The sequence below is a fragment of the Marmota monax genome, unplaced genomic scaffold, assembly GCF_021218885.2.
Source record: "Marmota monax isolate L192 unplaced genomic scaffold, Marmota_monax_Labrador192_F-V1.1 WCK01_AAM20220418_F8-fsc00188, whole genome shotgun sequence".
In the NCBI taxonomy this organism is placed as follows: domain Eukaryota; kingdom Metazoa; phylum Chordata; class Mammalia; order Rodentia; family Sciuridae; genus Marmota; species Marmota monax.
The window spans coordinates 3,383,522-3,397,489 of record NW_026692655.1 but is presented as its reverse complement, the minus strand read 5'-3'; the positions used below and the strand labels follow the sequence as shown (position 1 = coordinate 3,397,489).

The following is a 13,968-nucleotide window of genomic DNA, read 5'->3' as shown; positions in this document are numbered from 1 at the left end:
TTGCTAAGTTGCTTAGGGCCTTGCTAAATTGCTGAGGTTGACTTTGAACTTGCAGTCCTCTTGCCTCAGCCTCCTGAGCCACCCAATTACAGGCTTGCCAACACTGCACCTGGCATACTCTTACTTTTCTTATATAAGCCATGAATACCATGATTAATTCACTTTCAGAAGTCTTACCTGGGTTGATATTTTCAGGATGTTTAGATTCTACTTTCATATATTGAAGAATTAATTCCTTCAGGCTATAGATAAAAAATGAATCAAATTAGCATTTTAATATTGGTATAAAAACAATAACCAAACATTCAATATATAATAGTATTTTAAACAATATTAGATCTTATATCAGAACTTTATAATATGCACTTCAAATTTGTAAGCCCAGACATTTTATTAACTTGACAATTATTTGTAAATTGTTTGGTTTTCTTTTGTTTTTGAGATGGGATTTCACAATGATGCACAGGCTAGTCTGGAATTCCTTGGTTCAAGGAATTCTCCTGCCTCATTCTCTCCCCCAAGTAGCTGTGGTAAATACACATGCCATTGCACCCATAAGCTTATATTAAGAAAACAAAGTAAGATAAAATGATCATGAATTGAGAACAATATAGGTAAGTATATTAACTGATATAGCTAGAACTCAGAAAATGTCATGTAAATAATAGCTCTTTCTTCTTGCACAATTAATTTCTCTTAAAATTAAGGGCTTCTTCTAAAAAATAAGGGTTGTACCACTTTAGTTTACAAAGTTGTTAGGAAGACTCTATGAGGTAATATTAAAACATGTCAAAAGAAATAGGAAAATAATGGCATAATTTGATCTTTTTAGTCAACTATAATTGGAATCCCAAATAAACCAATGTGTATTCTTCACAGGTTCTAATATTCAAGTGTTGAAATTACTGAAAAATGCTTTTGAGTTCTAATTTTGGTTACTGATTGTAGTCTTTTTTGTGCTTTATGTCTCAGGGCAAATTAGACATTAAATAATTTATAACAATTTATTTTTAACTATCATATCTCTTTAGAGAATATATTCATCCCCTATTGTGAAACTAATCAATAACACCAAAAATGGGAAATTAACCAATGCCAAGAATTGGCTTGGACTGCTACTATTTCTTCTTCACCTAATTGAAAAGAATCAATGGATAATTTTTAGAGGAAGCTAAATCTCCATGTCGACCTCTAACTGACTTGGAAGACCAAATCCTCTTTACACATGGATACTAATAAGTCATAATGGGGCTTAGCGCTCTTAGATTCAATGAATCTACTTTAAGCTCAGAGAACTTATCTCTTCCTTGTAAGGGAGAACTTGATATATGCTGAAAACTTTAGACTGATTGCAATAGTTTGGGAAATTTTCTTACTTTGGAAAGCAAATCACTAGACACACCCAACCTGGGAAACATTAATATTGGGCCTCCTGCAGTAAAAGAAAATATACTTCAAGGGATGAGAGGTTTCGAGGAACACATATTTTAGGGAAGATGATTGGAAATTCTCATCTCTTCAGTGATATTATTTGAAGCTATCTGATAGTTCTGAATGATTAGTTTATGCAAGAAAAGACAAAGTCCTCAAAGGATAATGCATGGGGGTTGTTCCACATAAAGGTTTGAGTTGTGGGACAGGGCCAGAGTTCTTAATATGTGTGTGGCTAAAGCTAGGAGGCCAAGTTGCCAAAACAGAATTCTGCTGTTTGGGAATAATAGCTGAATAAACAAGCATATGTATATATGAACTAAAAATAGCGTTGTAACTTTTAAATCTAAGTGTGCATTACCATGAATACTCAGGGATTGGGATCAATCAGGACATTTTGTAGTAAAAGTTACTCATCACCAGACTGAAGAGCCAGTTCTAACAGCAACACCACAGCAACAGAATTGACAGAGAAAAATTAACATTTTAAAAGTCCTTCCACCTGCTCTTTAGACTTTAAGGAAATTCTCAGGTCCTTGGGAAATTAAAGAAGGGTGGTAGAAAAGCTAACTTTCATAGGAGAGTAAAAATATTTTCTGCTCAACTGGGCATTTTAAGACCCAAATGGCTAATTATAAAAATCAAAGTGTGACACTATTGCTACTCCACAGTTAGGAGTTATACTTGGAACGAAAGAGATAAGACTGGGAATCATAATGACAAAGTTTTTTTTAAAGAATCCTAAGATGCTGACTAGTGATGTATCTCAGTGGTAGAGCAACTTACTAGCATGTATAAGGGAAAAAGTAAAAAAAAAGGGGGGGGGTGAAGAAAGGAACCTCTGAGAAGACTCTTACATTCATCACTATTTTTGTCTAGACTTTACAGGGTTCCTGGGTGATGAACTCTAACTCATTATCATTCCACATATAGCTGTACTATAAAATCTCACCTCATGTGTAAAATGCAATAGTTTTTTAATTATTTTCAGCCTCCAATCAATATTGATTAGTATTTTAATGTAAATACTTACTTAGTATCACCACTAGCAATAGCATAAGCTAATGCCATCTGCCCAAAGTTATCTGCAGCAGAGACATCAATACCACTCTGAAGAAGCATCTCAACTACGTGTTTTGATTTTTGTTCCAAAGCAAACATGAGGGCTGTTCTATAATAAGAGAGATAACGTCAACTTTAAGTATTTTAATAAAGTTATTCAAAGAGCTAATTTATAATATTTTCTCAATTTGACATCTTACTTTACAGATATTAATAGACATAAACATCTAAGAGAACAAATATTCACTTTTGCAAATCATCTCAAAGTCTAAAAGGAAAAAAAAGAAAATCTCTTTTCCCAATGAGGGAGATGTTAACAAACTTAAAATCCTTCAATGGACAGTAACTATGATGAGGTCATTTAACTGAAATTGGTAAAACTTTTTTTGAAGAAAGCTCCATTTCCTTCTTAGTGTGAAACAATGTACTGTAACTCACTGTCAGCTAAAGGTCAAGCAGAAAAGGCTATTTGCACACTAATAATAACAATAAAATAATAATCATTATTTCAATTAATGGTACTAATAAGTATTTGCTAAACATTGAATGCAATGCAATATGTACAATTTCACAATCATCCTTCAAGCATGTATTATCCTATTTTTCATATCAGGAAATATATTTAGTCATAAGTATTGTTTTTAAGGTGATGTACTACAAAAGCTAGGAATAAAATCCAATTGTGTGAGAATCCAAGGCTTTTTTTTTTCTCTTTAAAACCTGCCTATGTCTTATCTTTATTAAAGAAAATATTTATTCCATTAAAGCTACTTTCTTCCCTCTGTACCTTCCAATTAAAAGCAAAAGCACCAAAATATGATAAAAATGAACAGCATTTGGCAGTAGCAATTAATAAACACTTAGGAATAAACTAACATCAATATTCTACAAGGAAAGTAATTTAGAACAGTCAACCAAATAAAAAAATAATTTCCAATGCCTATTTATGATCAATACATCTTTTCCAAGAGAAAAATAAATCAGATGCAGAAGTTAAAAATATAATAGAAACCAAAATGTAAACTAAAACTCCATATTTTACAAAACTAATAGTAATAGTAAAACTCTTTAGTTAATACAAAATCATGTGAGCAATAAACCAATAACTAATATCTGCCAATAATTTTGAATCATATTAATATACTTATTTGTATTTCTCAATTCGAATAATTGATTTTTTACCTTAACTGTGGTTTGTTTTTTATATCACTCTTTTCTAAATATGTTAATATTGACCTTCCCATTAAACTAGTCATTTTTCCATGAGTGATTGTTACTATATAAATAATATATATATAAAGTACCATACCTTCCCTTCTGGTCAACTGCATGTATATTTGCTTTGTTCTGAATTAATGTTTCAACCATCTGCTGTCTGTTTTGCTCTATGGCAAGTAAAAGTGGTGTATAGCCCCTCTGGAAAACAACAAAAATTTTACAAAATTATTCAACTGAACTGAACCTCTTACAAAGTGCTGTCTGAACATAAGAATATAACAAATATTGTAAATTAAGAGTAATCTCTTCCTTCTCATCTCATTTCACTTTCATATTTTCCGACCCTTAACTTTGCAATGTCTCTCCTCTACTTAGAGTGGCCACATAAACTCTAGTCATTTCTTGAAGACAGAGACCTCTTTTCTCAATAGCCCTGTACCCTAAAACAATTAGTAAATGATTTAAATATTTTATTTAATAAGCCAAATTTTTAACTCTATATCAGGGTTTATTAATCTACATATCAAAGAATACATACTTTTCCAGAAATACCAACCCTTATCAGAAAGGTTCCTTGATTCACTGTTAGAGAATATTTACAAGACTGTGCATTATATATCCAGTACTACAGAAATATCTTTACTATTGCTTAACACTTCTTTGACATTGATTTTTCATAGCAAACATTTACATGTGAAGAACTAAAGTTGCAGGTATACACTTTCCAATAACATGGAAGTTTTTTCTTCATGTTACTCAAGTCCTCTTGATTCTATTCAATTTATGGTGTCAGAATCCCACATACCAATATCAGGCACTTTTGCTCCAAATTGTTCACAAAAGAAGTGGGATCTGAATTGAAAGAATAGACTTTGAGTAGACTATGCTGCTTTTTTTCTTAAAGGAAAGGAATTGAATCTTGTTTTCTGCTATTATTAGATAAAAAATATTTACCTTCCATGTTATAAAGATGAAATCAAAAATATATTCTCCCTGGGAATCAGTGAAAGTCTGTCAGCTACTCAACTGATAGGGGGTTAATATCCAGAATATATAACACAGACAACAATATACCCCCAAAACAACCTATTACAATAAATGGGAAAAAGAACTGAGGAGACATTTTTCAAAAGAAGAAAATGAATGAACAACAAATATATAAACAAATGTTCAACATCTCTAGCAATCAGAGAAATGCTACAATAAGGGCTAATATCACTCCAATTGGAATGGTAATGAGCAAGTATACAAACAACAATAAATGCTGGCAAGGTTGTTTGGATAAAGGAACATTTGTACATTGTTGGAAACAATGAAGACTAGTATGTTCACTCTGCAAAGCAGTTTGAATATTCCTAAAAAAATCTAGGGATCAAACCACAATAGAACCAAGATATTTCACTCCTGGTTATTTTTGTAAAAGAACTAAAATCAGCATACTATAGTGATATAGCTACTTCAAGTTTATAGTAGTCCAATTCTTAATGACTACATTATAAAATCAACCCAGATGCCCACTGATGGATGAAAAAATTAAGAAATTGTTGTATGTATACACAATGTCATTCTACTCACCCATAAAGAATAATTAAATTATGGAATTTGTTAGTTAATGGGTGGAAATGGAGAATATCATGTTAAGTGAAAAAAGACAAACTCAGAAACTCAAAGGTTGAATGTATTCTCTAATATGTGGAAGCTAGGATAAAATGAAGAAAAGGAGGAAGGAAGGATAGGATATCAAAAAGATACAGGGAAGATCAGTAGTGTAGTAGGAGAAGATGGAGGGGCCAAGTAGAAGGATAACAAAGGAGAGTCAACAAATAATGAACTCTTCAAAAATTATGTTATGTGCATATACAAATATACCACAGGAAATGTCATCTTTCTGTTTAAGTAAAAAGAACCAATCAAAACTAAATGGAGAAGGGAGCATATGTCTATCAGAGTAGAGGAAAGAGAACAATGGAGGACAGGAAGGACAGAAGGAGAGAGGGTCAGGAAAGGAATTGAATCTTGAACTGAAATCAAATTCCATGCATGTATAATTTTGTTGGGATAAACCCGACAAAACTACTAAGTGTAACAATGACTATATATACTACTATGTATTCAACTTCTATGTATAACTATTACAATCTAATAAAAATAAGATCATAACATATATCCTCAGTTTTAATGGTAAATCTGGGACCCTAATGAACATCTGGTTTTCAAGATTCTTTTACTCTTATGCCATTTTAGTTGCTACTTAAAACAATTTATAAATTGAGGCAAAATGTAAGTCAGAAATTTTTCATATTGATGAGCTTCATAGTGATCTATATCGATAAATTGTTTTTTGCATAATGAAAGATACTAAATCTATTGCATTTTTAAGGGACAAAACTGAAGAGAAAGAGATAGTATTGCTTGCAGTGTGAATAATTTTTTTATTTATAACAATGTGTAACCTAAACAGGCTTTAAAAATTCCAATGGGAATATGATTTTTATAGTATACATAAGAAAATGTGTTTAAAATTCTAATTTATGAGAAATGGAAGATAGCAGAATAAAGGAAGCTGCATTCCAAGCTGTGCTGTGTTAAAAGACCAAATAAGTGGGTATACAGCTTCTCAGCCTAGGTAGGTGAAGGAGAAATTTCACCAAAATTAAATATTGGACATTCAAAGAAACTTAGGGATTCCAAAATTTGAGTGTAAAAAAAAACTGAAGAAAGAAAGTGCCATTTCCCATGACCAATGGCTGCCAGAAATGGATTTGGCACAGACTTGTTGACTTACAAGGGGGAGTAAAGGAGGTTGCATTGCAAGCTGCATCTTTGGAGTGTCTTGATTCAGAGAAATCTCACATCAGAAACACTGCCTAAACTCATGTGATCCAGAGACTGCACTAGATGCTTAAAAATCATGCTCTGTTGGAAGGGGAAAGGGGAGTTCTATTCATTTCTCCTTTGTGTTTGGCAGCTGAAAGACCATTTGAAAGGGGCCAACAATATGAGTCGTTGAGGGGCAATGCAGTCAAGGACTAAATCCAGAAAGGCTATGCTCTGGGGCTCCAGTGAGTGTAGAATCATCCCCTATGAACCACAATTAGATTTCTTGGGAGGCTTCTGAGAACCAGATCCATTGAAGAAATTGGCTGCTGTGTAGCCTAAGAGTAGGTCAATCTAGTTTCTTCAAAGAAAGCCAGGTGCAACAAAACCTAATTAGACCTGAGGCCAACTAGATCTCAGTGCCAGCAGGTAGAACATCCCTTAAAGAAAGCTGCAGAAGTGGTAGCCCAGGAGTGCATCAAACTGGTCCTAATGGACACTACTAACTCATCCCCCTTCATGCAGAAAAGAAGAAAATACCTCTTACGTAAAACAGCTTCAATCTTAGGCCACTCCAACTAGTAACAAAAAAAGCAGGAAGAGGTTAACATCCACTTCCTTTGCTCTATCAGTACATAACTAAAAGTTATACATAATTTTAGTACATAATTTTTAGTTGTAGATGGACATAATACTTTCATTTTATTTATTTATTTTTTTATGTGGTGCTGAGGATCAAATGCAGTGCCTCATATGTGCTAGGCAAGTGCTCCACGACTGCATAACCATCCCAGTCCTCTCATTCTATCTTATCTTCTGGTAACAACCAAATTCTATTGTTCTCTCTCCCTCTCTCCCAATACCTTTTTTCTTCTATTTTCCTTATCTTCTTCTAAATATTACTGCCAAATATCTTCTGCACTCTCTCTGTTCACTTTCTTATAAATCTTAACTAACTTTGTAAGACATTTCTTTTTTCTCACTTAACTGCATTTTTAACATTGTAGCTCCTGTCCCCCACATTTAATGCTAATACAATTGTTAGTATTGTAGGTTATATGACTGACACCTGCTATTGGCTTTAAAGCCACAGCTAGTTCATGGTTATTGTTTATAATTTGACAATTGCTAAATTCACTACTCCTCTTTATGGCTACATTAATGTTGAGATATCAGAGCAGGATCTAGGTATTAACGTTAACTCTGTGGTATATTATTTGGAACAGTTATCACTACTGTTTCTTTCAACCCTATTCTATGTTGTGTTGAGAAGCCACAGGGACACTAAGAGTTCACAGGTTAAAAAATGTATTGCTGAGGGAAGATGGCGGCGAGGGGAGTGCATTACCCCCATGTGCTGCTTCACTGTGTGGGAGTATGACAAGTCAGGACGGCTAAAGGATATCTTGTTAGGAATTTCCAGCAATAGTGGGGTGCGCCGGAACCTGGAGGAAGGATTTCCATCGCATGAGGATCGGCTACGGGGACTCAAACGCGAGAGGTTTGTCGCACGGAGGGTAACACTGCTTATTCAGCAAATCGCCCCGCGGCTAGAGTCTGCAAGGCGCGCTGGGATAGAGACGCAGGGTTACAGCGCTGCAGTTTCTGCCAGACGCGCAAGCACCGCACTCAGGGCTGAATTCTGGGTTCGAGACGGGGAAGGAAGCGGTCCATCTCGGTTCTCCACACCGGTCAGACCACAGAGGAGGCCAGCAGCCACCATGTTGGTAAACTGACGTCACCACACCTGTTTTTGACTGACCGCAGCTCATTCAGCCATAGAACAGGTAATTTCAGGCTGCAATTCGCCTGCGGCTTGCAGACAGATTGCTAGGGTTCAGCGCCTGGGGGCTTCTTAAAATCTGATCTTATCGGAGTGAACACGGAGCGCGGGGCGGCCGAGTCCCAGCTCCCGGAACCGTCCCGGAACCGCCCTGGCTCCGGGCTGCGGAGCCTGCGGAGGCTGCTTCTTGGACCCTGCTAATATCAGAGCAAACACGAAACACCAAGAAGCCGAATTCCAGCTCCCGGAACTGAGCCCGCGGGGACTGCTTCTTGGAGCTTACACTTATAGGAGCTTACACCGAGCACAGAGCGGCCGAGTTCCGGCTCCCGGAACCGTCCCGGAACCGCCCTGGCTCAGGGCTGCGGAGCCCGCGGAGGCTGCTTCTTGGACCCTGCTACTATCAGAGCATACACCAAACACTAAGCGGCCGAATTCCGGCTCCCGGAACTGAGCCCGCGGGGGCTGCTTCTTGGAGCCTACACTTATAGGAGCTTACACCGAGCACGGAGCGGCCGAGTTCCAGCTCCCGGAACTTCCCTGGACCGGGGCTAGGAGCCCGCGGAAACTGTGTCTCGGTCCGGGTCCTGCTGAGGGCAGGTCAGGACTCACCCATTGCTTGGGTTGCCTGGCAAGGGGAACGAAATGCTGCCATTTGCATAGGATACCAACATGGCAGAGATCTGATGTCAGCAGAAAGCGGTGGAGGAGAGATCTTCATCAATACCAGCGGTGACATAAGCAGTTGGTCTCCTGGTAAGGGGGGTGAGGCTCAGTCACCCGAGTCTCCTCAATTTGTCCTCGAGCCAGAGGGAAGGAGCCGGGCCGCCGCCAGCCCCCGGAGCAGGCCCAGCGGCTCGCCAGCGTGGTGACCGCGTGACCCCAATTGGAGAGGGGGTGGAGCGGAGCCGCCACCCACACCCGCCAGGTGGGCAGACCCACGACCCAGTAGTACATGGGCGAGGTAGGAGGGGCAGGGCAGAGCCGCCCTTCGCGCTTGCAAGGTAAACAGACCTGTGACAGCCTGGTGGGTCAGGCCCAGTGGCCTGCCAGTGTGGTACACACGTCACCCCAACTCGAGTAGGGGCAGAGCAGATCCTTATCCCACGCCCGGATCAGGCCCTGCCGGTGTGGTGGTCACGTGACCCCAATTGGAGTGGGGGTGGAGCGGAACCGCCACCCGTGCCCGCAGGGTGAGCAGACCAGTGATCAACCTGCAGATCAGGCCCAGGGGTCCGCAGGCGTGGTAGGAGGGGCAGGGCAGATCCGCCGCCCGCGCCTTCAAGGTAGGCAGACCTACAACAGACCGGCGGATCAGGCCCAGGAGCCTGCCGGCGGGGTACAAACACCACCCTAATTGGAGTAGTGACAGAGCAGAGTCGCCTCCCTTGCCAGGAACAGACCCAGCATCCTGCAGGCGGGGTAGTCACGACACCCCAATTGGAGTAGGGGCAAAGCAGAGCCTCCACTCGTGCCCGAAAGGTGGGCAGATCTGCGACCGACCAGCAGGACAGGCCCAGTGGCCTGCTGGTACGACAGACACGTCACCCCAATTGGAGTAGGGGCAGAACAGAGCCGCCACCAGCTCCCAGAACAGGCCCAGTGACCTGCCGGCGTGGTAGCCACGACACCCCAATTGGAATAAGGAGAGAGCAGAGCCGCCGCCCGCACCTGCAGGAAAGATACGCAAGCAGTATGAAAAGACAAGGAAAGAAAGGACCACAAGCAATGCAGGTCAACGCAACTTTAGAAGAGGTAACAGCTGCAGCAGATGGAATGTCAGATAAAGAATTCAGGATATACATGCTTCAGATGATCTGGAGTATCAAGGAAGACATTAAACAGCAAAATCAGACAATGAAAGATCACTTCGACAACGAATTACGCAAACAAATCCAGGAAGCAAAGGATCAACTATACAGGGAGATAGAGGTTATAAAAAACAAGCAATCAGAAATCCTAGAAATGCAGGAAGCAATAAACCAACTTAAAAACTCAATGGAGAATACTACCAACAGAGTAGAACACTTAGAAGATAGAACATCAGACAATGAAGACAAAGTATTTCAACTGGAAAAGAACATAGACAGCTCAGCAAGACTGTTAAGAAACCATGAGCAGAACATCCAAGAAATATGGGATAACATCAAGAGACCAAACTTAAGAGTCATTGGGATACAGGAAGGTACAGAGCTCCAAACCAAAGGAATGAGCAGTCTATTCAATGAAATAATACAAGAAAACTTCCCAGACTTGAAGAATGAGACAGAATCCCAAATCCTAGAAGCCTACAGGACGCCGAATGTGCAAAATCATAAGAGATCCACACCTAGACACATTATAATGAAGATGCCCAACATACAGAATAAGGAGAGAATTTTAAAAGCTACAAGAGAAAGGAAGCAGATTACATTTAGGGGCAAGCCAATCAGGATAACAGCTGATCTTTCAACACAGACTCTGAAAGCTAGAAGATCCTGGAATAACATATTTCAAACACTGAAAGATAATGGGTTCCAACAAAGAATTGTGTATCCAGCGAAATTAAGCTTCAGGATGGAGAATGAAATTAAAACCTTCCACGATAAACAAAAGTTTAAAGAATTCGCAGCTAGAAAACCATCTCTTCAAAACATCCTAGCCAAAGTATTACAGGAGGAGGAAATGGAAAATAACAATGAAAACCAACAGTGGGAGGTAGGACAGTAAAGGGGGGGGGAAACAATCAAAGAGGAAAACAAACAATGTTTAGTAACAGAAATAAACAAATATGGCTGGAAGAACAACCCATATCTCAATAATAACCCTAAATGTTAATGGCTTAAACTCACCAATTAAGAGACACAGGCTAGTAGAATGGATCACAAAACAAGACCCAACAATATGCTGCCTACAGGAGACGCATTTGATAGGAAAAGACATACATAGGCTGAAGGTGAAAGGTTGGGAAAAATCATATCACTCATATGGACTTCGGAAACAAGCAGGCGTGTCCATACTCATATCAAATAAAATAGATTTCAAGCCAAAGTTAATCAAAAGAGATAAAGAGGGACACTACATACTGCTTAAGGGAACCATACACCAACAAGACATAACAATCATAAATATTTATGCCCCAAACAATGGTGCAGCTATGTTCGTCAAACAAACTCTTCTCAAGTTCAAGAGTCTAATAGACCACCACACCATAATCATGGGAGACTTCAACACACCTCTCTCGCCACTGGACAGATCTTCCAAACAAAAGTTGAATAAGGAAACTATAGAACTCAATAACACTATTAATAACCTAGACCTAATTGACATATATAGAGTATACCACCCAACATCAAGCAGTTACACTTTTTTCTCAGCAGCACATGGATCCTTCTCAAAAATAGATCATATATTATGTCACAGGGCAACTCTTAGACAATATAAAGGAGTAGAGATATTACCATGCATCTTATCTGATCATAATGGAATGAAACTGAAAATCAACGATAAAAGAAGGAAGGAAAAAGCATACATCAATTGGAGAATGAACAATAGGTTACTGAATGATCAATGGGTTATAGAAGACATCAAGGAGGAAATTAAAAAATTCTTAGAGATAAATGAAAACACAGACACAACATATCGGAATCTATGGGACACATTGAAAGCAGTTCTAAGAGGAAAATTCATTGCTTGGAGTTCATTCCTTAAAAAAAGAAAAAACCAACAAATAAATGATCTCATACTTCATCTCAAAATCCTTGAAAAAGAAGAGCAAAACAACAGCAAAAGAAGTAGAAGGCAAGAAATAATTAAAATCAGAGCTGAAATTAATGAAATCGAAACAAAAGAAACAATTGAAAAAATTGACAAAACTAAAAGTTGGTTCTTTGAAAAAATAAACAAAATCGACAGACCCTTAGCGATGCTAGTGAAGAGAAGAAGAGAGAGAACTCAAATTACTAGCATACGGGATGAAAAAGGCAATATCACAACAGACACTTCAGAAATACAGAAGATAATCAAAAACTATTTTGAATCCTTATACTCCAATAAATTAGAAGATAGTGAAGGCATAGATAAATTTCTTAAGTCATATGATCTGCCCAGATTGAGTCAGGAGGATATAGAAAACCTAAACAGACCAATATCAATTGAGGAGATAGAAGAAACCATCAAAAGACTACCAACTAAGAAAAGCCCAGGTCCCGATGGGTATACAGCAGAATTTTACAAAACCTTTAAAGAAGAACTAATACCAATACTTTTCAAGCTACTTCAGGAAATAGAAAAGGAGGGAGAACTTCCAAATTCATTCTATGAGGCCAACATCACCCTGATACCTAAACCAGACAAAGACACTTCAAAGAAAGAAAACTACAGACCAATATCTCTAATGAACCTAGATGCAAAAATCCTCAATAAAATTCTGGCGAATCGGATACAAAAACATATAAAAAAAATTGTACACCATGATCAAGTAGGATTCATCCCTGGGATGCAAGGCTGGTTCAATATACGGAAATCAATAAATGTTATTCACCACATCAATAGACTTAAAAATAAGAACCATATGATCATCTCGATAGATGCGGAAAAAGCATTTGACAAAGTACAGCATCCCTTTATGTTCAAAACTCTAGAAAAACTAGGGATAACAGGAACATACCTCAATATTGTAAAAGCAATCTATGCTAAGCCTCAGGCTAGCATTATTCTGAATGGAGAAAAACTGAAGGCATTCCCTCTAAAATCTGGAACAAGACAGGGATGCCCTCTCTCTCCACTTCTCTTCAACATAGTTCTCGAAACACTGGCCAGAGCAATTAGACAGACGAAAGAAATTAAAGGCATAAAAATAGGAAAAGAAGAAATTAAATTATCACTATTTGCAGATGATATGATTCTATATCTAGCAGACCCAAAAGGCTCTACAAAGAAACTATTAGAGCTAATAAATGAATTCAGCAAAGTGGCAGGATTTAAAATCAACACGCATAAATCAAAGGCATTCCTGTATATCAGCGACAAATCCTCTGAAATGGAAATGAGGACACCCACTCCATTCAAAATATCTTCAAAAAAAATAAAATACTTGGGAATCAACCTAACAAAAGAGGTGAAAGACTTATACAATGAAAACTACAGAACCCTAAAGAGAGAAATAGAAGAAGATCTTAGAAGATGGAAAAATATACCCTGTTCATGGATAGGCAGAACTAACATCATCAAAATGGCGATATTACCAAAAGTTCTCTATAGGTTTAATGCAATGCCAATCAAAATCCCAATGGCATTTCTTGTAGAAATAGAGAAAGCAATCATGAAATTCATATGGAAAAATAAAAGACCCAGAATAGCAAAAACAATGCTAAGCAAGAAGTGTGAATCAGGCGGTATAGTGATACCAGACTTCAAACTATACTACAGAACAATAGTAACAAAAACAGCATGGTACTGGTACCAAAACAGGCGGGTGGACCAATGGTACAGAATAGAGGACACAGAAACCAATCCACAAAACTACAACTATCTTATATTTGATAAAGGGGCTAAAAGCATGCAATGGAGGAAGGATAGCATCTTCAACAAATGGTGCTGGGAAAACTGGAAATCCATATGCAACAAAATGAAACTGAATCCCTTTCTCTCGCCATGCACAAAAGTGAATTCAAAAT

At 38.2% G+C, this 13,968-nt stretch overlaps 1 protein-coding gene across 1 annotated transcript in view; it reads right to left on the bottom strand.

The window, feature by feature from the left end:
* The window catches only part of LOC124093864 (ankyrin repeat domain-containing protein 20B), a 55,965-nt gene that overhangs the window by 19,269 nt on the left and 22,728 nt on the right, over nt 1-13,968 (bottom strand). Inside the window, exons 6-8 of the mRNA XM_046446405.2 lie at nt 3,803-3,909; nt 2,465-2,602; nt 178-242 (exon numbers count right to left, since the gene is read on the bottom strand). Of these exons, the coding sequence (XP_046302361.2) occupies nt 178-242; nt 2,465-2,602; nt 3,803-3,909 (310 nt within the window). The remainder of the gene's footprint in view (nt 1-177; nt 243-2,464; nt 2,603-3,802; nt 3,910-13,968) is intronic.